At 47.6% G+C, this 25,724-nt stretch overlaps 1 protein-coding gene across 1 annotated transcript in view; it reads left to right on the top strand.

Annotated features, from left to right (window-relative positions):
* Positions 1-348: 348 nt before the first annotated feature.
* Positions 349-25,724, top strand: part of Prkar1b (protein kinase cAMP-dependent type I regulatory subunit beta) — a 110,603-nt gene continuing 85,227 nt past the window's right edge. Inside the window, exons 1-4 of the mRNA XM_051205552.1 lie at positions 349-576; positions 2,682-2,880; positions 20,964-21,134; positions 22,973-23,064. Of these exons, the coding sequence (XP_051061509.1) occupies positions 2,704-2,880; positions 20,964-21,134; positions 22,973-23,064 (440 nt within the window). The 5' untranslated portion in view covers positions 349-576; positions 2,682-2,703. The remainder of the gene's footprint in view (positions 577-2,681; positions 2,881-20,963; positions 21,135-22,972; positions 23,065-25,724) is intronic.

The raw sequence follows: 25,724 nt of genomic DNA, 5'->3' as shown, positions 1-25,724 counted from the left end.
ACCAGTTCACCTTCACGTTTGAAGGAAGAGCTGTGACCAGAGCCAGCCCTGCCTGCTGAGAGCACAAGCCAGGTTGGTGGCTCTGTGGAGGGCATGTGTGTCAGGAGAGGGTGGTCTGGTGAATGTGGCAAGAGGTAGCAGGCAGCTGAGCAATGGGGCACAGCTGAAGGATAGGGAATGTGGGCAGGTGAGTGGGAGAACCAATGTGGGGAGCAGGTGAGTGTAGATAGATGGGGGGCAGGTGAATGAAAGAACAGATGTGGGGAGCAAATGAGTGTGGACAAGTGAGTGACAGAATGGGTGGTGGACAGGAGAATATAGACAGGCCAGTACCTGCAAGCCTCATCCTTCTTCCTTGCTTAGATCACTTAGGAGATAGATGCTCTGTCCCCATAGGAGCAGATGGCGCAGGACAGGATGCATGAAGGCTAATTTTTGCTACAGGCCTCGGCTTTAGAGTGGGCAGGCACTGAATGCAACTTCCCCCTCTCCAGGGTGACAGCTCAGACAGAGCAGGGTGGTGTGCCCAGAACAGAGAGCATCTGGGCCCCAGAGGAGCTGCGCCAGCCAGGTTGGGTGAGTTTAGGAGGGTAGGGGTGGCAGAAGGTCTTGGCAGCAGCGCTGGGCCTACGGGAAGGGGATCCGGTCGCCATTCAGAGACAGCAGTGGGGCGGGCCCTAGGGAGGGCAGCGGTCGGTGGGCGACCCGCGCGGGCGCGGTGCGCAGGGCCTGGAGGCCGGCGGCGCGCAGCGGGGGCGGGCGGAGGGCGGCGCCGCTGCAGTGCGGAGACCCGCTCGCCATTCCCGCGTCCCCGCGTCCCCGCGTCCCCGCGCAGCTGCCTCTGGCCTCGGGCATCACGCATCTACAGGTACGTGGGCTGGGGTGGGGGTCTGCTCAGCGACCTGGTCCTATCCAGCGCTGGGTCTCGAAGGCAACTGGGGGACTCATGGGGACAGGAGGGATTTGGGGAACTGCAGGGTGGTGGTGGGGACTGCTGGTGTCCGAGGTGGAGCCAGGCCCTTGCGCAAGCGCCCAGGACAGGGTCGGGCGGGTGGCTTGCACCGTCAGGGTCTGGGGGCACTCTGCACCCACCACCATCTGGGGGAAACCCTGCACCCACCACCATCTGGGGGCGTCTCCAATTGCTCCTTTGGTGGGCCCAGGGTCCGGGGTCCGGGTCACGGGGTGGGGGTGGGAGTAGGAGGAGAAAACCCAACCTGCAGAGGCCAATTGTACATGTCTGACTTGGGGTCCCTTCAAACCCCGAGGTCTCTAGGCTGGGTGACTCCAATCTGTGCGGGGCGGGGCAGTGACCTGGACATTATGACTCAACCCTGCGCAGGGCACACACTGCTGCGTTCTAGAGCCTTTGGGCCTCTGTTACTGTCTTCCAAGGCCCCCAACTCTGTTCCATTGTTTTCCTTACCCCCCTTCCTTTCCTCATGAAACAAGCCACCCCAGTCCTTTGACAGTACCTCCCCCCTCCCGCCCCACCAACCCTCGTTGGGGGTCTTAGATCGTGACAACACCTATATTTCACATCAGCGCCCTTAGAAGGGGGGAGGGGTGGATGAAAATGAAGCCATCCAACAACATGGTTCCCATACTGGGGGCGCCAGACACCCAACTTATTCCACCTGAAATTTATCAGAAATGGAGAGCAGACCGTATACAAGTTGTACTTGATCTTTTTCCATCTTTGCAAGAATTTGTTCAGAGGTAAGGAAGGGATTAATTCACTCATCAGAGAAAGACCTTTGGCAAACAAGACTTCCAGTGTTATAGACCCTTCACTGAGGTCAATCATTAGCAATGCACCTTACATGCTGGGCAGGCCCTTTACCGCTGATGTGCAACCCTCAGTGTTTTTAAAAAATTAAATTGTGTGTGTGTGTGTGTACATGAGTGTGCACGAGTGTGCATGCACTTGCATGTGCATGCATGTTCATATGAATGTGCAGATGCATATTATACATGTACATGTGTGTAGAAAGCCTATAGTTTTTTTATTGGGTGTTTTCATGGATCTCCACCTTATGTATTGAGGCAGTTTCTCCTTGAACTCAGAGCTCACTAATTCAGCTAGTCTAGGTAGCCAGCTTGCCCCTGTGTTCACCTCCTACACACTGGGATTGTAGGCCACCAAGCCCTCCTGGCATTTATGTGGGTGCTGGGGATCTGACCTGTACTCAAGTGTTTTACCCAAATGAGCCATCCTCCCAGTGTCCCCCCCTCTGACTTTTTATTTTTTTAAAACAAATTCTATGTAGCCCAGCCTGGCCTCCAACTTGATATGTAGCCAAGGCTGGCTTTAAGCTCCTTATCTTCATTCCTCCACATCCTGTATAGTGCTGGGGTTACAGGCCTGCATCACCACAGAGGGTTTATTTGCTGCTGGGGATAAAACCTGCATGCTAGGTTAGTACTCAACCAACCAAGCCACATTTCCCAGCCTCAACCCCATCCTTCTTCCACCCTTTCCCTTTGAGACAGTTTCTCACTAAGTTGTAGAGGCTGGTCCCGTTCAGGCAAATCTTGAACTCAAGATCCTTCCGCCCCAGTTTTCTGAGTAGCTGGGATGACAGACCTGGTGGCCCAGCCCATGTGTACTTCATAAAGCATAACCACAGAACAGTCTGCCTTCCTCGACACTTCCTAAAGCTGGTTTTACTTCTTAACAGGACTGTACAAGACATTCTGACCATGGCCTCCCCATCAAACTTCCACTCCGAGGATGAGGACTCTCTGAAAGGATGTGAGATGTACGTGCAGAAGCATGGCATCCAGCAGGTGCTCAAAGAATGCATTGTGCACCTCTGTGTTGCCAAGCCCGACCGGCCACTGAGGTTCCTTCGGGAGCACTTTGAGAAGCTGGAGAAGGTCAGTGCCCCCCACTACCCTTGGTAGGCTCCCTGGGCAATGCTGCTTCAAGTCCTCCCTTGGAATTCCAACAAAGCTGTGTCCCTGTGTCTCTGGGTTTGTCAAGACCAGGGGAAGCAGGGCTGGGGCTGGGGATCCATGGTAGAGAGCTTGCTTAGAATCACCCAGTTAGGAGTTAGGGGCACGGATCAATAACCCCACCGTTCTTACTTATATACCTCCAGTGAGGAGTTAGGAGCATAGCTTGACAGTGGAACACCTACCTAGAATCTCCCAGTGAGGGGCTGGGGTATGACTCAGTGGTAGAGCACCTGCCTAGAATCCCCCAGTGAGAGGTGGGGTGTGGCACCTGCCTAGAATCTTTCAGTAAGGGGCTGGATATGTGGCTCACCATTTATGAGGTCCTGGGCTCCATCTTCAGTTATATAGTTAACCTGGGACTGGCCTTTTTTTGTTAAGCCTTGGGTTCGTCTTTGGACCCCAGAATCCTCCCTTCTATTTCTTTGAGGTACACAATGTCCAGAACTCTCATGGATGGCTGTCCAGGGATTATGAATCTGAGCCTGGTTTGTGGCTGTGGGGTTCACTGGCAATTTTCAGGTGCAGCAGATGGGAATGAGGTCTGGTCATGTATGTATGTCTGGAAAAGCTCTCACATTGTAGTCCAAATTGGCCTTATGCATGCAACAGTCCTCCTGCCTCATTTTCTTCAGGGCTGGAATTATAGGCCTGTACCACTTTGCCTAGCTGAGGTCTAGTTATTATAGAAACCATTTGAGGCTTGGTGTTTAGAGAGCCTATCCCTGTCTTCCCAGCAAGGAAGTGAAGAGCTGGCTCAGCAGTTAAGAGCACCGGTTGCTCTTTCTTAAGATCTGGGTTCAATTCCCAGCAACCACTTGGTGTTTTATAACCATCTGTAACTCCATCCCCCTGGGATCCAGAGCCCTCTTTTTGGCCTCACAGGCACCAGGCACGCTGACATTTTACCTACGTATATACATGAACACACCCAAGCATAAACATTGCCATCCATAAAAATGAATTAAAGGCAAGTGGCTCTGATCACACAGGTGATGTGGGTGTGTGTAGTCCGGGTCTATGTTGATCTGCATGCCTGACTTGCAGAATGGATGGAAGAATACACCCCAGACATATTTGATGGGAAGAAGTACCCTCCCTCTTTTTCTGTGGTAGGTCATACTATTTAGCTCAGGCTGGCCTCAAACTTACAATCCCCTGCCTCAGCAGAGTGCAAGGATTATAAGCACAGGCTACCTCACCTCTCTAGCCCTACAGTTCTGAGGACAGAGGCCTTCATGACTGGCTCCTCTATGAATGACACTCTTCCATGTTCCCCAGATCCTCTTCTGGGTTCTTCCTCAGGCTGGGTTGGCTGGCCAGCAGGAGTCTTGGCATGAGCCTATTGCTGTATCCTGTTTCTTTTCCAGGCGGTACCTCCATCTTTCCTTATTGTATCTCTCCACCCAGAGTATTGCTGAGGGTCATTTAGCTATCCCTTGTTCCAGTGTCCTGGAGACCAGATGGGAATATGGGGAGCTTCATAGAGGCTGAGGCTGGCTATTTTTTTTCCACTTGTGAGCCATCTGGTGTTAAACACTTTTCATAGGCTCCTCCAGTAATCACATAACTCTGACTCAAAGCAACTCAAACTGCTACTACTGTTTATTATATATTTTTAATTTTTTAGATTTATTTATTTTATTTTATGTGTATGAGTATTTTGCTTGTTTGCATGTCTGTGTACCACATGCATACTTGGTACCCATGGAGATCAGAAGAGGGCATCAGATCCCCTGGAACTAGAGTTCTTTCTGGACAGTTCTAAGTCGCTAGATGTGGGTGCTGGGAATCAAACCCAGGGCCTATGCAAGAATAAGCGCTCTCAATGGCTGAGCTATCTCTAGTCCATATTGTACAATTTTTTAGAAACAGGGTCTTGCTGTGTAGCCCAGGTTGGTCTCAAGCTCATGATCCTTGTGTTGTAGGCCTTGAGTGCTGGGACTACAGACATGCACTACCATGCTTGGCTCAAAAGAATGAACTTTGTTCTTCTGTTTAAGACAGTCCATCCATCATGAATGGTGCTACTCAGTGGCAGAGTTCAGGGCTTCCCTGGTGTTCAGCTGTGGAAAGTCTTGACTTTGTCCCTCAATTCTGAACCTATCAAAAAAATGTTTAAATATTTCTTCTTATTGCTATTGTTAACTGTGTGTGTGTGTGTGTTTGTGTATCTGCATGTGTATGCCACATAAATGAAGGTGGCCTTGGAGACTAGAAGAGGGTGCTGAATCTAGGGGTTTGTGAGTCACCCATCCTGGATGCTGGGAACAGAATTAGGATCCTCTGTAAGAGTAGTAAGTGCTCTTAACTACTGAGACAACTCCCCAAACACTTAACTGTAAGTATATTATGTATAATGTAATATAATATATATAATTTAATTAATTTGTATTCCTGTATGTAAAGCATGGGTGTGTATGTGCTCATGTGTGCCTGTGTGCCTGTGATATGTGTACCTATGTGTAGAGGTCCGAGGTCAATATTGGGTATCTTCCTTAGTATCTTTCTGATGTATTGATTTGTGACAGGATTTCTCACTCAACCCAGAGCTTACCCATTTAACTAGCCTGGTTGTCTCTTGAGCTTCAAGGATTTGCCTGTCTCTGCCTCTTTAGTGCTGGATTAAAAATGTGATGGGCTCTCATGCTTTGGCTGTACGAACTGACTGACTGGACCATCTTCCCAGCACCCCCAAAAACATTTAAAAAAAATAAGTTGTGAACCTGGATTGGTGATACATGCCTATCGTCCCCACACTCAGGAGGCTGAGGCAGGAGAATCAGGAACTCAAGGCCAGCCTGGGCTACATAGGGAGAGCCTGTTATAAAAATTTTGTAACTCAAACCAGAATGGAAAAACAAATTAAGCCATCCATGCCTATAAAAGAAAACAGTTTAAGTTCAGAACTAGAGAAAAGATATAAAACCCTCTAAAGTCTTCCCACCTCCACCCCAAGTGTTACTTGTTATTGTTGTTGTCTGTCTGTGTCTGTCATGGTGTATATACACATGCTCTCTCTGACAGATGTAGGGTGTCTTTCTCCATCACTCACTATCTTAGTCCCATGAGGCAGGGTCTTCCACTCACCCTGGAGCCAGCAAGCACCAGAATTGGGGTTATAGGTGTGCCCATAGCCATACACAGCTTGTTTGTTTTTTGTTTCTGTTTTTCAAGATCTGGTTTCTCTGTGTAGCCCTAGCTGTCCTGGGATTTGATTTGTAGACCAGACTGACCTCAAACTCAGAAATCCACCTGCCTCTGTCTTCTGAGTTCTGGGCTTAAAGGCATGTTCCACTACATCCAGCAACACCCAGCTTGTTATGTGGGTGGTAGTGATTCAAACTCAGAATACAATGCTTCCTAAGCTAATGTTCTTACCAATAGAATCACTCCCCACCCCCATTCCCTCTTATGCTGTTTAAAAACACTTAGATGTGTGTGGCCATGTGACAGTTTTATATTTTGTGTGTTTTTCTACTTGTCATCTGTTCTGTGGGGACATCGCTTCCAATGATTGCTCAGTGTGTAGTTGCTTAGTATTCTGTGTGAGTGTGTATGTGAATGTGTGTGTGTATTCGTGCAGAGGTGGAGGAGCAGTTAGTCATATCACATCCAGGAGCAGAGAGAAAATGAATGCATGCATGTAGCTTTCTCTACTCTTTTTGGGGCTATAGGTCCTCACTATGTAGTCTTGGCTTAGGACTCCACTGACCAAGCTGAACTTGCAGACATCTTCTGCCTCCTGAGAATTGGGATTAAAGGCTTGTGTCAGCAGGCTACCTGGCTTCTCTAAGGATCTAAACCAGCATCTTCAAACCTGTGGGTCTTGACCCCTTCCTTTTGGAGAGTTGAATGACCCTTTATCAGGGGCTCAACTAAAACCATTGAAAAACACAGATATTTACATTACTATTCATAGTAGTGGCAAAATTACAGTTATAAAGTAGCCATGAAAATAATTCTGTGGTTGGTTCGTGACAACATGAAGAACTGTATTAAAGGGTCACAGCATTAGGAAGGTTGACAACCACTGACCTAAAACTAGAGAATGGTACCACCCATAATGGTTGTATCTTTCCCTGCCTAAATTAGAAGAATTAAGACAGTTCCCTAGACACACCCACAGGCCAACCTGATTAGAACATTTCCTCATGGAGACTTTCCAGGTGATTCTAAGCTGTGTCAAGTCAGTAGGTAAACTAACCAGTATGTGTAGGTTCCAGGATAGCATTTGGGTTACCAGGCTTGTACACTAAGTGCCTTTATGTAGTAAGCCATCTTGCTGGCCTTGTATTCTCTGTAGCTTTGGAGCCTGTCCAGGAACTTGCTCTGTAGATCAGGCTGGCCTTGAACTCACAGAGATCCTCCTGCCCCTGCCTTCCAAGTGCTGGGATTAAAGGTGTGCACCACCACTGCTGGGTTTTATTTGTTATTTTTATTTATGTGTATTGTGTAGTTTGTGGGTGTGTATGCATATGGCTGTGGGTGCCTGTGAAGGCCAGAGGAGGGTGTCAGATCCCCTGGAGCTGAAGTTAGAGAGGCAGTTTTGAGTCACCTGATGAGGGTGCTGGGAATTAAATTCTGGTCCTTCTGAAGAGCAGCAAGGGAGGTCATCTGAGCATCTCTCCAGCCCCGCCCCTTTTAATTCTTGGTGTGGGTTATTAGTGCCTTTTTGTTATTATTAGTCAGCCTGTCTAGTGGCTGATGACTATCAGTTCTAATATTTTTTCTTTTAAAGTTTATGCGTAAGAATGTTTTGGCTGCATGTATATCTGTGTACCACATGCATGCCAGGTACCCTTGGAGGTCAGAAGAGGGTGTTGGATCCCCTGAAACTGGAGTTACAGGTGGTTGTGAGTTGCTATGTGGGTGCTGGGAACTGAACCTGGATCGACTGCAAGAGCAGCCAGTGCTCTTAACCGCTGAGCTATCCATCGCCCTAGCCCCTTGAGTGGTTCTTTCAAGGAAGTACTTATTAATTTCATCCCCTCTTTGGGTCCTTTTTTTTTTTTTCATGTAATGTTGTTGAGTTCATTCTTATTTTTATGATTTCCTTCTTTCCACTGTATTTGGCTGTGTACTTTTCAAAGCTTCTTAAGGTGAAATGTCAAAATAATTCAAAAGAATTTTTGAAAGGAAACATCGAAGTCCACACATTTCCTGTTTTGGCAATATTCTACACATTTGGGTGCTGGGGCCTTTCTTCTTCCTTGTTTTACTCAGCTCAAGATATTTCCCATCTCTCTGGAGACTTAATCTTTGCTTCATTTGTTAGGCTTTTTCTTGTTTAATTTTTGCAACATCTGGAGACTTTCCAGAAATCTTTGTTATTCAGGCCCTGCTCCATTGTGTTCGGAGAGCACTTAATGACTCCACACCTTTTCAATTTAATGCATAATGCGTTCTGGCTGATCATAGTGTTGTTTGGTGACTCTTCCCCATGCTCTCGGGTGGAGCACTCTGCAGCTTCAAATGGCATTTTGTATTTTTTTTAAAAATTAATTCTTTTGAGACTGTGTCTCACTATATAGTTCTGGCTGTCCTGTAACCCACTATGTAGACCAGGATCACCTTGAATTCAAAGAGATCCACTTGCCTCTGCCTTGCCAGTGCTGGCATTAAAGGTGTGCAATTACTACACCTGGACTTAAACATTTTTATTATATTTTAAAATTTATTTTGTATGTGTGAGGGCACAAGGGCCATGCATTACATATTTGTGGAAGTCAGCGAACAATTTGCAGGAATTGTTTCTCTTCTTCCACTGTATGGGCTGCAGGGATAGACTTATCCCTCAATTCAGAAGCTGCACATCAAACATTTTGTTAGGAGCAGGTTTTCCCGCCAGCCTGGTCCCACAGCCGCACCAGCCCCAAATAACATACAGAGACACTAAATATAAAGCTGTTGGCCTGTTACTAGTGTTTCTTATTGGCTATCTCTGTCTTAAATATTAACCCATTTCTAGCAATCTAAGTATTTCCACGTGGTCTTATCTTCCCAGAGACAGGGTCCGGAGTTCTGCTCTCTTGGTCCTACATTTTGAATCTCCTCCTACCTCTTCCCTAATCCTCCTTGTCTCCTTGTCCCGCCTGTCTTGCTTTCCTGTTGGCCAACAGTGCTTTATTCATTAACCAATACGAGAAACATATTTACAGAGTGACATCTCCCATCAACACCCTATTTCTAATTAAATTCCATGTGGATGAGAGACACCGATGAGCCCCCAAGACTAACCTGAGTAGTCAGGGTAGAGCAGAACAGCAGAGCAGAGGACAGACATGCCAGACCATGTGACACAGGTCTGTAATTCCTGTGTCTGAGAAGCTGAGGCAGGAGAATTGCTTCAAGTTTGAAGCTAGCCTCGGATACATAGAAAGATCCTATCTCCTGCAAAGCAGAATAAACAAATGAGAAACATTAAAAGTAGAAGCTGAGGGCCCTGGGTTCTATCCCCAACACACACACACACACACACACACACACACACACACACACACACACACATTACAAACTGAAGGAATGATGACATTCTGAACAATCAAACCCAAGTCTTTCCGGAGATTAATTGATCATTGTCTGGCAAGAGTGGTCAGGTAGGTGAGGCCTAAGAGCCGCAAACATTTGTGTCTCAGATGGGGAAAGGAGGTGGCCCCGTGTGACTCAGAACCGCTCAGCTGGGCATCTCCTATTCCTGACTCTTCTTTTCAATGGTGGCAGTTGGACCCTGGAGTCAATTTAGAAATTTCCTCCTCCCAGAAGCCCTCCTTGACTCCTTCCAAAGATGGGGTAAATCCTCTCCTCTTGCTGTATCTCTGTCGAGTTTTCTACATGAGAATTGGTATACGGTAGGTGCTTCATACATACTTGAACAAGTGTGTTTCTTCTCTATTCTTAGTGCTGAATGGTGGCTAGGTAAGCCCCTCCCACAAGTGTTTCACCCTGTCATGCCCTCACTTGTGTCTATCTTCCCATGCCGTGTCCCAGAGGCTCTGGGGACTCCTTCCAGGGTGGTGACTAGCCTACCCTGGCAGGATCTGAGGAGATCCATGTCCTCAAATACTCAGCTCCTCCTTTAAACCTGGAACTTCAGCATGCAAAGAGATAGCCTTAAGCTTATATGGGGAACAACACTGGGGCCTTGTCCACAAGTGGCTCCCTACGCTCTCCTTGGTCCAGGTGGATTGCCTTGGGAAGTCAGGATGCTTCCCCTCAGGAATGGCCTTTCTCCGACCCTCCTGAACATTGTTCTCCAGGCCAGGGAAGTGGGCATCTGGAATTGGTGGGAGGGAAGAATTCTGAATGTCCCACAAGGGTGCGCTGGCATCTTTCAGGAGGGTAAAACCTCTGTCCAGCCACAGCAGTGTTTGCTTTGTCTGTGGCTTTGTCCCGGGTATGTAGGAAAACTGTGGTCAGTTGACTCCAAGAACACCAGTCGGAGCCCCGGAAGTTGACTGGTCCCTGTGGGGGACAGGATGGGGACAGTCCCCCCTCCTTCACTTCATTCCTGGGTACATTCTGAAGGAGCTTTCTGGAAACTTGTTCCCACACTTGTTAGGAAAATTCCTTTGGCTGGGAAAGCCTGTCCTAACCCTTGACCTTGACTGTCCTGCTTTAGTGTAAAAAACAGGAGACAGGAAGGGGTGAATCTGAAAAGCCAGAGGCAGTCTGAATCCCTAAGTGGGGGTGTGGGTATCAGGGGAGTATGCTGGCACTGGCCAGAGGCCAAGCAGGAGGCAAGGCTGGGGGAGATTGCCTGGCACTTGGCCCCACCCTGCTTCCTCCCAATGACTTCAGAAACCCATGGCTTTGATGTTTTGGAACACCTGTATCCTGTTCAGCGTGACCTCTGTCTGTTGAGGTGGAAAAACCTTCTTTGCCAGGACCAGTCATGTCACCTGGAGAGTGAGGCCCTGGTAATGTAAGAGAGGTGGCTTGTCTTTGTGATGGTATGTGTGCTTGTATCTAGGGTCTGCAAGGGAGGACCTCGGGGAGCAAAGCCAACCTTTGTCCTATGCCAGGAGCCACTGGTAGGCACAGGCAGGCCCATTTGGCCATGAATCTGGTAACGGTGATTTGCCTTATCACAGTTCCACCATCTAAGGATTCACAAAACCAGAAGTCATCATTTAATTGTGACTCAGCCATTGCCACCCATGTCTTGAAGTGACACTTTTAAAAAATTCTCACTGATCCTGGAGGGCTTTCAGGGGTCCCTCAAGGGGAGGCCACTGTGACCCCTGCATTTTCATTCCTGATCGTCCTCGCCACAGGGTAGCTGGGTGGCTTGAGTGGTAGCTTGAGTTGTGAAAGCTTGTGTAATGCAGGATTCACTCATTCACTCATTCATCCACTCACTTATTCACTTTCTCCACTGGTGTTTGCAGTGGTCTGACACTGTGTTTCTGAGACAGAGTGGGGCTTATACGCAATAAAGTAAAGCACTAGTACATGCTAGTACTAATGAGTTGGCTGGGGTTCTGTTCTATCTAGGTAGGAATTGTGGGTAGGTGACTAGCCATCCTGGGCCTTTGGGTACCTAAAGCCTGGAGGCTGGGTGAACAGAGGCAGAGGCTCAGAGAGAGCCCACACCGAGAGCAGGGATGGTTCTAGGTGTCCATGCTTGGCTCTCTGCTCTGGGCTTTAACCCCTCCACGTAGCAGCTATTGTACCTTCCAGTCCTACCAGTTGCTGCCACAGGGGGGCAGTACCACCAGAGGGCAGCATCCATTGGTATCCCTGCTTCTGAACTGGTCTTGGGGGTGTGAGTGTTAGAGTTCTTGGGTCCTGGGTGTCAGGACACTCAGCCTTTGAGTCTTAGCAATTCCTTGGTTCTTCCTGTGACTGGAGTCCATGGTTCCTGATTTCTGTTCCTGGCCTCGAAGCTTTTCAGACATCCCTTGCTAGCTACCATTGCCCCTAGAACTACATGGATCACCATTCCCACTCTGGAGCTGCTACTCTCTCCTTATGTCACCTCCAGCTCCGCCTCTTCTAGCAATGACCAAGGTAGAAAGTGTGCACAGGGTTGGGGATGTAACTCCATGGTAGAGCACATGCCCAGCAAGCGTGAGACCCTGTGTTTAGTCCCCACTACAGTCAACACCAAAAACAAAGGAGCTAAGCAAAGGCTCCAATGAAGGAAGACTGGTTAAGCACTGTGGTGGGGTTCTGGTTCAGCCAGACGGATGAAGTCACAGGACAGTTTGCAGGAATTGGTTCTCTCTTTCAAAGATGTAGGTTCCAGGGACTGAACTCAGGTTGTCAGGCTTGGAGGCTAACCACCCCATGCACTACTCCATCTTGTTGACCCATGAGAACTGTTTTTTAAACAGCTGGAGAGATGACTCAGTGGCTAAGATAACTAACTGGTCTTCCAGAGGTTCTGAGTTCAATTCCCAGCAACCACATGGTAGCTCACAACCATCTGTTATGAGACATGGTACCCTCTTCTGGCCTGCAGGGATACATGCAGACAGAATACTGTATACATAATAAATTAAAAAAAAATAGTATTCTACTCTTAACCAAAATCCCATAGAGACCCAGGTCATTTTGTCTGTCTCAAAGCCATGATCATTTAAGTAAGAACACTTTAAAAAAAGATTTATTTATTCATCCTGCACACTGTTCTGTCCACAAGCATCTGTACACACCAGAAAGAGGCATCATATCCCATTATAGATGGTTGTGAGCCACCATATGGTTGGTGGGAATTGAACTCAGGGCCTCTAGAAGAATAGCTAGCACGTTTGACCTCTGAGCCATCTCTCCAGCCCCATGAATAAGAATGCTTTAAAAGTAGGAATGAGGAGACCATATATAATCTTCTTGCTGGAGGTGGTCCTGTGTTGGGCCTTTAGATATTCATGAGTTACTAGCCACATAGCTTGGAGCCCTACACAAGAGGAAGATCCATGTTCCTTTCCACTTTGTCCCTTGCTCAGGGTCATTGGCTTCAGGTGGCAGGTTTGTAAGATTTTGGGGGTCTTGTCCAGACAGGACCTTCTGTCTCTGCCCCAGGTCATACCAACATCTGGGTCTTACTGTTCTCACAAAGTCGAGTTGTTCAAAGGCCAACTCCCGTTGGCCATATTAAAAACAAAATAGGCCAGGCAGTGGTTGGGTATACCTTTAATCCCAGCACTCAGGAGGCAGAGGCAGGCAGAACTCTGTGAGTTCTACAGAGCTACACAGACAAAACCTGTCTTGAAAAAACCAAAAGAACCAAACCAAAACAACAACAAAAAACAAACCCCAAAAACAAAATAAAACAGAAAATAACACGTTGATGGCAGTGTGGAGACCTTAGAGTGTTACTGATATAAAACAGTGTAGCTACCATGGAGAAGAGTCCAGCAGTTCCTCAAAAAGTGGATCATTGATTGGGGCTGGCAAGATCATTCAGTGGGTAAAAGTGATTGCAGCCAAGCCTGATAACCTGAGTTCAATTCCTAGGATGGAAGAAGAGAAACAACTCCCACAAGTTATCCTCTGACCTTTACATATATATATATGCTGCCAGAGGCATACTCACCTCCCCACAAATAAATGTGATTCAGAAATTAATAAATGTAATTTTAAAAAGGAACCTTCTTTATTGCATGCACGACTCAGCAACTCTGCATCAGAGTGAATGCCCTAAGCTCTGAAGACAGTACGGTATCCAGACACATCTACCTGTTCATGAATGCTTGCAGCAGCATTGTTCATGGTAGCTAAGATACACCACTAGACAAAGGACTAAACTGTGGTATGCCCACACAGTGGAATATTAGTCAGCCATGGACAGAAGAAAGCACTGATTGGCTATAATGAAATATGACTGTGCCATGAAAAGGAACAAGATGGATAAACTCTGGAAACGCGAAGCTTTGTGAAAGAAGTCAGACATAGGAGACCATGGGCGAGAGTGATTACACTGGTACAAAGTTTCCAGAAAAGGAAACTCTGCCATTGAAGGCAGGGACAGAGGCACAGCTCCACACCGTGGTCCACAGCTGCTGGAGGATTTCTTACCTTTTAGAGACCTTGGTTCTGACAAAATCAGATCTGTGGTCTCACAGCAATAAATAATTTCAGGATGGGCCAGTGTGAAGCAGAGTTGAGTTTTATTATCACACATTTTACATTTGCTGGGGCTGGAGAGATGGCTCAGCAGGTAAGAGCCCCAGCTGCTCTTCCAGAGGACCCCGGTCTCATTCCCAGCACCCACATAACAGCTCACAAACCATCTATAGTTCTAGTTCCAAGGGGTCTGATGCTCTCTTCTGACCTGTTCAAACACCAGGCACACATGGTGCACAGACATACATGCAGTGAAACATCCGTGCACATAAGATAAAATAAGCATAAAAAAATTTAATTGCATGTATCTTTTGGGTTATGTGTTCACTTACACAGGAAAGTCAGAGGACAGCTTGGAGTTGCTTCTTTCCTTCCATCTTGTTTTTCCTAGGATCATACACTGGTCATTGGGCAGCTGGCTCTAGTAGACATTTTAAACATAGATTTTAAGTGCAGGAGTTAAGTGAAAGAGACACACATGGTGGGAGGGGCAAGATTACAACACATCCAGGGAATGAGTGTAGTAGGCTTCTCAAACAAGGGTCACCCCTTGTTTTTATGGAAGTTAAATACATTATCTTGGTGGGGTTTGGTGGTGTTGCCCTCAAAGAGTTGCTCAAGAATCCAAATGATGTTACAGGATAGGTCCCCAGGGATCTGACAGGACTAGCTCACGGGATACAGGAGGGTAGAGCATCTGCATCATATAGGAAGTGATCAGCCTTGTGTGTGAGATTCCTCAGTGCATATGGGAGAGGAGTGAGGCTCCATAGGGGCCCAGGTCAGCGCCATTTTAACAAAAACTAGCTATATGAAAAGAATATTGTCTCTAGGTTGGCATCTGTCACAGCAAATGTCTGCTGTGTTGGGATTTGTGTGTGCTTATTCACTCCTCTCTTTCTTACTCCACTGTGTGGTGTGTGTGTGTGTGTGTGTGTGTGTGTGTGTGTGTGTGTGTGTGTGTGTGTGTGTATGCCTGGAGCTTGGTGATTAGACTAGTCTGGCTGGCCAGAGCCCTGGGGATCTGTGTATCACTGCCTTCAAATAACTGAGAATACAAACACCAGGCTACACCCAGATTTTTATGTGGATGCTGGGGATCCAAACTCGGGTTCCCCTGCTTGTGTGGCTGAGCTGTCATCCAACCCCAAGTTATTATATTTTTTATTTGAATTTTTAATATTTCAAGAGTTCTATACCTGAGTGCTATATTTATATTATTCACAGTTGTAATTTTAAATCACTTATAAAAACAAAGGCCTAGAGCTTGTCACTCAGACTACAGAGACATCACTAGCTAGGAGTTCTGGTCTAGGTAGGAAAGGCCAGTGTGTGTGTATAGTGTTTTCTGTGGCAGTGGATCATTACTCACAGCTTCTGTCTGCTCAGATAAACTGGGTGGGTACCACACATCTGTCATCTCGCATTCCACAGTAAGGCAGGAGAGTTAGGAGTCCAACCTGAAGTACATAGTAAGTTTGAGGCCAGTCTGGGCTACATGAGACCCTGTCTCAAACAAACAAAAAAACAACCATAAAACCAAACAACCTGTAATGAGACTGGAAAGATAGCTCAGTTTATAAATGTGCTTGTAAACATAAGGATCTGAGTTCAATTCCCAGAATCCATAAACACATACAACACACACATACACACACACACCACAGAGTAATGACCTTTCTAGTCCCAGGATTAGTTGTTGATTTGTTCTGACTGGGAGAGATAAAAGAGAATGGCAGTTAGCTCAGAGATGCTAAGGTTGGTTGTCAAGGCAACAGGACAGTGTGATGTTGCTCAGCTTAAGGTTCTAGAACACCAGGCTCATTGTGAGATGAGGTAGCCAGTGCCAGTGGAGTACATACTGCACCTCCCTACGGCTCAACCCCAAGATCTGAGTGGGACGTAGGCTCACCCAAGCTTGGTGCGTGATAGGTCTACAGAGAATGGGCATAGACTAGTGTTTCACTGTGTGGGGAAGGCATGGGATGTGGAAATGAGTCAGCCACTCATGCTGGGGCTTCACTCATACTCGGGGGCTTGTGAGTCAGCCTTTTAGTTTGTTTGCTTTTCATTTTTGATTTTGAGATGGTGTCTTATTATATACCCTTGGCTGTTTTGGAACTCATTCTGGAGGGCTAGGATTATAGGTGTCTGCCCCTCTTCTCTGTTTATGAGGTGCAGGGCATCATACCCAGGGCTTCACATGCTAAGCAAACACTCTACCAACAGAACTACATTCCCCACCCTGTTGTTTGTTTTCTTGAGATAGGGTCTTGCTGTGTAGCTCAGGTTGGCCTCAGCCTCCCCAGTATTGGGATGACAGGGAGACATGTTCTCTCAGGCCTGACTCTAGTTGGGCTATCTCCAAATCTTCACCTTCCAATGTAGCGTATGGGGGTAGGGAGTGAGGGAGGGGGGAAGGAGATGAAGATCCTGGGGCCATCTAGAACTGGGCTGTCAGGAGCACGGAAGGGCTTCCCATTAGATGTTATGTTGCTGGATATCCTTGGACAAACTTCTGCCACACTGGATAAACCATCCTTTTTTCATGAAACCTGGCTTTGGGGTGTGTGGTGGTGGAGGCATCATTATTTATTTTGATGTTGTTCATGTCAACAAAGCTGGTAAGCAGAATTTCATTTTCCTAATGACATGTTGCTCAGATTGAATCTTATGTTCTCTTCATGCAAGCGTGACTAAGGGGGGCGGTGGAGGAGTGGGTCTTCTTTGATCCTGGGAAGATTTGGGCTCTGGGTGTTTGGTGAGTCATACTTTTGTATTATCTTGAACATTTCCATAATAAAAGCTAAGCCAAGAGAAGCAATGAGAGCCTGTGGAGCTGGCCCAGTGTGGGACCAGCCCAGTGTCTGGTTTTTGGTCCTATCTTCCTCATCTGGGGGGCTGCTCTGGGCTCCACTGTATTCCAGGGGATTCTATAGGGCACACCACTCCTTTCCTGATGCCAGGGAAGCCTGTGTCTGTCCTGGATCCCATTCCCGGGTTGCCTGTGCTTTTTCCAGGAATCTCCTGAAATGTCCCGATAGCGGGTGTCTCTTCCATACTCCTTGGTGGTGTCGATTTATATATGCGCATATTTAATATACTATCGTTAGAGTGGAGTGTCTGGAGGGAGGGGAGGTGCCTCACCCACCTGCTGTCTTCTTGCGGGAAATTCTGTAAGATATTTTTAAACAGCTTTGTAGAACTGCATTGAATGTTCCTTGTGGTTTCCTGGCTGGGTGTTCAGGATCTTCTGATTTGAGATTCAGCCAGTCACTGGGATGAAGTGCCAGGGTGGGTGATGGGCCCTTCTGGCCATGCTGTTAGGTGGAGATGTGGACCCTTAGGTCAGAGCAGCAGAGCCTCAGCTGTCACATGTCAGAAAGATGAGGTTAGGAGTTCTAGATAGTGCTGGCAGGATTTGGCTGACACCTGGCATCTCTGGTGCAGCCATGCCTGCTCAGGTCTATTTGACAAGGTCTCCTATGCTCTGATTCCCACAAAGGTCAGCTGGAATTTTCCACTTTAGGGCCCTGTTTTTGTTGTTTTAGACAGGATCTCATGCATATTGCAAGCTGGCTCTGATTTTGCTACGTAATGGAGGCTGTCCTTGAACTCCTGATCCTCTTTCTTCTACCTTCTGAATACTGGGATTATAGGATCACTGCTTTAAGTGGTGCCAGGGATCAAACCCAGGGCCTTCTGAAGCCAAGCATTCTATCTGAGCCATACCCCTAGTGCTGCTCTCAGTTTTTCACAGGAGCAGCCTAGGTTGCCACAAGCCTCATAGCCAGCAGGAAGGTAAGGTACCTTGAGTTCTACAGCCAACCTCTTGTCTTCTGTCAGCATGTTTGAGAAGACATTTTGTTTGTTTGTCCGTTGAGACAGGGTTTCTCTGTGTAACAGCCCTAGCTGTCCTGAAAGTCCCTCTAGATCAAGCTGGCCTCCAACTCACTGAGATCCGACTGCCTCTGCCTCCTGAGGGCTGGGATTAAAGGCGTGGGCCACCACTGTCCAGTTCGAGAAGACTTTTTTAAAAAAGTCATGGCAGGAGATTCAGGATCACAGGAAGAGACCCAGCCTCGGCTTTGCCTGGCACTGCGGTCATCTTCTAGGGTCCTACATACTGTGTGTCTGAAAATGGGCATCGTGGAGCTATGCTCGCAGTCTTGGACTGGGTGAGCTCCATCTGGGGCTACGGGAAGGCACTGATGAGGAAGCAGCCAGTCCATCTAAGTTCCACATCCAGCAATGATGCATTGGGGGGGGGGAGAGGTTATCCATGAGCCTCCAATCTGGTAGAAGACTCCATCATATTGATAGTACAGGAAGGGCTCTGGGTTGGGGGTGAACCAAGAGTTGAGAGAAGTCATGAGGGTCCTGGGGAAGAGGATGAGAAGTAACCCCAGCTATTCCTGAGGCTGAGGCTGGAGGACTATGGGTTCAAGACGATCATGGGCAAAATAGTGAGACACTGTTTCAAAATAAAAGCAAACACAGGGCTAGAGGAAAGACTCCGTGGTTGATCACCTGCCTAGAATCCCCCAGTGAAAGGCTGGAACATGGCTCAGTGGTAGAGAGCTTACTTAGCCTGTGTCAAGCCCTGGGTTCCTTTACTAGCACTGCAAAAATGATCAAACAAAGCAAAAAACAAAACAAAAACAAAACAAAACCCAACAACTTAGGGTCTCTTCATTTCTAGAAATCCCCATTTAATATTCCCAGCTGCAGTTGATAGAGGACAGGAGTGACACCATGGGTCGTGGGATGACCACAGCCCTCTCTCAGAAGAACAGAGGACATCCCACCATCTTGTTCTACTAGGAAGACTCCTGACTGAGCTGGAGGTGGATGGTGGAGAAGGGGGACAATCAAGGTGCCAGGACCGCTCTGGGTAGGGCTGTGGAGAGAGCTGTGAGGTGTCGGGAAGGTAAGAAGGGGCATGAATGGGTTGCTAACCTCCTCTGGCCTCCTCTTCTCCCTGCAGAATTGGGGCTCTGGTTGAGCATCTCCCACAAGTGGGGCCTGTCTCTGGACATTCACAGAGGTTAACCACTGTTGAGATCAGGGCGAAGATGGCATACACAAAGGAGGGCAGACCACAGCCTGAGCAGGAACTGGCTTCCTGGGCCTCATTTGCTCCCTGGGGGAAGGGGTATAAGCTGTAACTCTCTAACATCCCCTCTGGGCCTTTCCTAAGCCAGTGCTGCGTCTCTGAGGCAGCCTTAGGGATATGGAGGCCAGGACTCTTGAGGATAGGTGTAACAGGGTTGTGATCCCCTTAGCGGCCTGGGGAGGGTCCTTCTTGCCACTTGTGCCTCTGGTGGCCCACAGTACAACTTGTAGGCATGTTACTCCAATCTCTACCTCCATCTCCTTTTTCTAAAATTAATTTTTATTTAAATTAAAACAATCATATTTTACATACCAATCCCAAATCCCTCTCCCTCCCTCCCAATACCCCCACCAACCTCCCATCCCACCACCCCATCTACTCTTCGGGGAGGGTGAGGCCTCCCATGGGGGATCATCAAAGTCTGTCACATCATTTGGGGCAGGACCTAGGCCCTCCCCCATCTATCTAGGCTGAGAGAGTCTCCCTCCATAGGGAACGGGCTCCAAAAGTCCAGTCGTTACTTCCATCTTCTTATGGCATCTCCCAGTGTCTTGATATCCTCTTACCTGGGTTTTACAAATACATTCCTATCATATTTGGGGGTCTGTTCAGGTCATCTATGATCGTGTTTAATCCCCATCCTTAGACACATTTTTGTGGAGAAATGTATTTCCCAGTGAGGTTTGAGGAGGACCTGGATTTGGAGAGGGACCACTACTTGTCTTGTGACAGTAGGTCCCTGTAGTTTAAGTAATGATGGGACACGGACCTCCAGAACACATGGAGTTCTAGGCATGCCAGGACTTTGGATCAGCAAGGGCAAAGGCCTTGGGACAGAGCAACCACCAGAGGGAGCCGTGGATGGTCATATGGTGGGGGCAGTGTGAGGCACCCACAGATAGGTCCTGCTGACTATGCATGAATGACCAAGCTTCAGGGTGGGTAGAGCCTCCCATTGGGTGTTAAAAAATCAGTGGTGGCCTCAGAATATGAGAGGTTGGCATCAGGCATCAGGGTCAGGCTCAGAAACAAACTTTCTCAATACAGAAATGAAGAGAAGAGGCTCTGAGGTTATCATTATGCCAGGCAGAGTTGCGCATTTGGGAGAAAGGAAATGTGGAGATGGCCAGGGCCTGGCAGGAGAGGGACCATTGTCTAGAGAGATGGAGAGAGGGGCTAACCATATATAGTGGTTATAGGTCCTGAAGTGGTTTTCACCACCAGGGGAGGTAGGAGAGGAGACATCAGTGGCATCTGAGGAAGGAGTGTCCTCCAGGAATGATGATGATGATCAGGAGCTTGTGCAGTGAGCTGTAGTCTCTCACTTCATTCCTAAGACCCCGGGGACCCTGTCTCTATATACAGGACTCTAAGGCTAGGCTTTGCTAGGACAGCTGCTCTCTGGTATGGTCTTGTCTTGTCTTTTCCTGGAGATGCTGGGTACAGGCCTTCAACATGCTAAGACAGTACTTCCGTGTAGAGCTATAACCCCATCCCTCACTGAGGAATTCTAGACAAGGACTCTTCCACTGAGCCATACCATACCCTCTGCCCCTCACTGAGAAATTCGAGGCAGGTGCTCTACTATTGAGCCACACCCCAGCCCCTCACTGGGGGATTCTAGGCAGATGTTGTCTACCGTTGGACTACATCCCCAGATCTCTTCTGAATTTTGAGACAAGGGTCTCACTTTCAGTCCAGGCTGACCTTGAATTTTCTGATCTTGCTGTCTCAGCCTTCTGAGTAGCTGGGATGACAGGTCTTAGCCACCATGCGCAGATGACAGCCAGTTTCTTACCTTCCCTTTCTTCTCTCACAGGAGGAAAACAGGCAGATCCTAGCTCGACAGAAGTCAAACTCACAGTCTGATTCCCACGATGAGGAGATTTCCCCAACACCTCCAAACCCTGTGGTAAAGGCTCGCCGCCGGCGGGGTGGTGTGAGTGCTGAGGTTTACACTGAAGAGGATGCTGTCTCCTATGTAAGGAAGGTAAAGAACCCCATCATATTTCCATACATACGTGGGATGTCCTTGTCAGCCCTGGGGGGTCTCCATTTCCTGTCTGCCTAGAGCATGGGGCCCCATGGATGGGAGACTTGGTTATATGTGGGGATTACTGCCACCATTGCTGCTATGAACCAAATAGTGATTGATGTGGCTCTTGTGGGGGTGGTCTTGGCAGCTCCCTTTAGTTTTAGAACTTGAACAGGTTTGGGGAGAAGAGGGATGGGGTTTTCCAGTACAAGACAGGTTGTGGTTCTGTCCTGCTGCATGCCTTCTTGTCTGTTAAGGGGCACTAAGTTATGAGGCCTGAACTCCACCCTCAAACCTCACCAACCCACAGGCCTGGTCCGAAAATCCTCCCCAAGGGAGCTTTGGTGTTCCCACACAGGAATTGGGGGGGGCACAGCTCAGCCTATTGTACCATTTTAGTCATTTTTGGGTGCAGAGCTGGGTAGTGTTGTTAATTCACAGTGTGGTGCAGCTGTCACCCTTATCAGCACACATCATGTTTTTCATCTTGAAAAACATAAACACTCCATCTCTAAAAACCCACCCCACACCGCCTTCATCCCAGGATTTAATACTGTATGAGTAGATGATAAAAGCTAATGTTGGCATTATGGTAAAATCTATCAGGAAGCTGCTGGATATGGTGATGCATGCCTGAGATGCAGGCCAGCCTGGGCTACATAGCAAGATCAAAACTAAGAAACTCTTCAGATCACTTCCTCTCTGTGGTCCTCTTCCCTACTCCTAGTGCTACAGTTTGACTATGTGCAAAGCTTCAGCTAGTCCCATAGTCAGGGGCTATATGCAGAAATGGCCATGTAGTGCACAGTTCCAAGGTTATCAAAAGCAGAGAACCATGAGACACATCACAAATCAGGGATGACCAAGGTGGTAGGATATGGAACATCACCTGACAAGGTCCTGCGTCTGAGAAGGTCATCTAAGAAAGCTAAAGGGATGCAAGTTACTCATCATGGATCCAGTACAGCTCTCAAAGCTCAATGGGTGAGGGTCATGGCACAATATAAAGTGTTTGCCTAGAATCCTCCAGTGAGGGGTTGGGAGCGTGGCTCAGTGGTAAAGAATCTGCCTTAGGTGCTCTACCACTGAGCCACACTTTAGCCCCTCACTGGGGGATTCTAGGCAGGTGCTCTACCACTGAGCCACACCCCAGGCCCTCACTGGGGGATTCTAGGAAAGTACTGTATTACTAAACTCCAAGCCTTCTAATATTTAAACAACTGCTTATCACATTTCTACAAATTCACTGAGATTTAAAAAAAATCAATAAAAGGTACTGTCTGTCTTCTGGCATCTTCTTGGGTAGCTCTGAAGTTCTAAAGAGCCACAGGTCCCAAACAGTTCCAAATGCTAAAGATTAGACTGTGCCCAAACCTCTTACTGGGCCACTCCAGTTTTCTTGCTTTTTATTTATTTAAAATTTTTCTAAAGATGGGCTGGCAAGATGGCTGAGCAGGTCAACATGCTTGCTGCCAAACCTAATGACTTGAATTGGATACTTAAAATCCACATGGTGGAAAGAGAGAACTACCTTCTGGCAAATTGATTGCTGACCTCCATATGAAGACACTGGCATACAAACCCTAGCCCAATATATAAATAAACATAATTTTAAAAATTTGAAGTAAAATATCTATGACACTCTCTAGCATGGCCTTTTAGTCTGATGCGACTCTCATGAGGGTGGCAGGATAGTGGCCCCAGGATGGAACATTTCTTTAGTTTCTAGCAGAAGTTTGGAATGTTTGCTCTGTCCCCAGGGCTAAACTTCCTGTTCCTTGGCTTCTCCACAGGTCATTCCCAAGGACTATAAGACTATGACTGCACTGGCTAAGGCAATTTCCAAGAATGTGCTCTTCTCACACCTGGATGACAACGAGAGGAGGTAGGCATGGCTTGGTTTATACAGCATCCCTCCTGGCTGAATCATGCTGGGAGTCTTGGGGATGCTGGGTTTTGGAGAAGCAGGCCATTGATTGCTTCCCATGGGCTCACAAGGAAGAGGCAACTTCTACCATACAGAGCTATGTGCCCATCTGGACCAGTGTAGTAACCATGTCATAGGGGAGGGTTGAGCTTGTAGTAAGACACAGTAATAGCGCCTTTTGCTCTGTGGCTGAATGTTCCAGCTTCTTTTATGTGCCAATGCTGGTCTTATTGTCTCTGAAACAATCAGAATAGAGTGGGATGGAAGTTTGTTATTTCATGGAGAGAAACCTGGGAGCCAGGGAGGGGTCCAGTGCTGTGTTTGTGATACTCATTGTATAAATGATTAGAAAAACTAGAAAGTTTTATCTGGGTGTGATGGTGTATGCCTGTAATCTCAACACTTAGGAGGCTGAGGCAGGAGGACTGCTGTGAGTTCAAGGCCATCTAGATCTACAGGCGGGAGACTCTGTCTCAAATTAAAAAAAAAAAAGAAAGAAAGAACCCAAAAAAGAAGAGCAGGAGGTTGGGAGATGGTGTGATGGATAAAGTACTTGTGTAAGTGTGAAGCTTCACATAAACCAGGCGTGGTGGTATACACCTGTAGTCCCAACACTTGGAAGTTGGAGGCAGGAGGACCAGAGAATGAGCCTCCATATGGCACAGGACATCAGATGTGATTAAGTTGATGTTGAGAGAATTCCTTCCCTGGGGACTATAAATGTCATCTACCCACTGTTTTTAAGGTTAGTGACAAAGTTCAGTTCCACCAAGTTCCCCCTGTGGGTTCAGTGAGTTCATTGGGCTTACAGAGCATGGGTGATGGAGCCCTCAGTTAGCTTTCCCCAGCCCATGTATCCTAGTGCCCCTGACTCCCTAGGCCTCATGAAATGAGAGCATGCTGCATAAGATGTCCAGGAACAGCTGGACCCTCGGATGAAGGTCCGGTGACCCTCACCACTTTCTCATTGTCAGAGGGGACATCATTAATCCATAGGCGTGATTGTGATTGACCCTTGCATGCAGGCACAGATAATGCAATAAAAATGGTGGCTGCTTGGCTCTGAGGACTGCTTTCTCCCACACTTGAGGGTATGGGTGGGCATGACCTCGGATTTTCTAGGGGACTCCAAGTGGCATGTGTGCCCTTGTGAGGGAAGATTGGGACACATACTGAGGTTACCTGCCACAGAAGTGGAGATGGAGTGTCGTGACTAGAAAGGGATGCCTAGAATCACAGTACTACTGAGAAGCAGGAAGCATCTCCCCTAGAGCTTCAGAGGAGTGCAGTCTGGACACCTTGGTTTTACCTCTTGATTCTGAGTTTTTGGAAGTGTTGAGAAAAACAATTCTCACTTCAGGTGCCAGGTTATGGTAATTGGCTATGTCAGCCACAGGATTCCCTTGTTCAGCTGGGAGCAGTGTTTCCTGGGGGAAACAACTCTGGTCATCAGGGGGAATCAGTTGACTGAAATATTGTTAACACGCCTCCCCCCCCCCCCCGTGTGTGTGTGTGTGTGTGTGTGTGTGTGTGTGTGTGAACCAGAGGTTAAACTTGGGGCCATTCCTCAACCATCCAGCTTGTTTGGAAACCCAGTCTCTTCTGAACCTGGAGCTTATTGATTCAGGTAGGCTGTCTAGCCAGTGAGTCCTAAGGACCCACCTGTCTCCGCATCCAAAGTGCTGGGATTGCAAGCATACCCTGGCTCTTTGCTTTGGCGCTAGGGATTGAACTCTTGGTGCTTTTGATGCAAGCACTTTACTGACTGAGCCGTCTTTGTACCTGTTCTAACCTGCGTTTATGCATCCATTTCCACTGTCATTTGGGATTTGACTTTGAATGAGTCAAGTGGCATTCTCATGGTTAAAACCTCAGCAGGTGTAGAGAGAAGGGTTCAAAGTGAAAGGCAGCTGTCCAGAGGCTACCCTAAGACCCTTGCTTGACTCTGTGTGGGTCTTCATGGGAACCCCTGTGGCCCCTTTCTGCCCCTTGGGATAGGAACTCACCTGTCCCATGGTGGATTGCAACTCAGACAGGCTCTCTCTCTCTTGTTTTTGTGTATGTAGGAACATGTTCTTGGGTGTGTACAGGTACATATGTGCACATGCCTATGTGGGTATGTGCATGTAGAGGTCAGAGGTCAATTTAGGGTGTCATCCTCAGGCACTATATACCTTGATTTTCTGAGGCAGAGTCTCTCATTGGCCTAGAACTTGCCAAGTAGTCTTGGCTGGATAGCCAGTGAGCCTCAGGGAGGCCTGTGAACCTCAGGGTCCATTCTCTCTGCCTCTTAAGGAGTAGGATTACAGGCTTATAATTTAATTTAAATTTTATTTTAGAATTTCATACATAAGCACACTATATTTACTTCATTTACACCCCTTCTTCACCCCCAACTCCTTTCTCCCCAACTCCCTCTGGGATTCCTTCTGTATTTATTACACACACACACACACACACACACACACACACACACACAGAGTCCATTTAGTGTTACTTATATGTACTTGTGTTTAGGATTGTTCACTCGGGATTGGATGGCCTGTCAGAGTCTCCTCCCTGGAGAAGACTGATCACCCCTCCGTCAGCAACCATCTACTATGGTTTTTCATCTAAGA

The sequence above is a fragment of the Phodopus roborovskii genome, unplaced genomic scaffold (assembly GCF_943737965.1).
Source record: "Phodopus roborovskii unplaced genomic scaffold, PHOROB, whole genome shotgun sequence".
Classification (NCBI taxonomy): Eukaryota; Metazoa; Chordata; class Mammalia; order Rodentia; family Cricetidae; genus Phodopus; species Phodopus roborovskii.
Note: the sequence above shows the minus strand (reverse complement) of the source record. Positions and strands in the feature narration are given on the sequence as shown.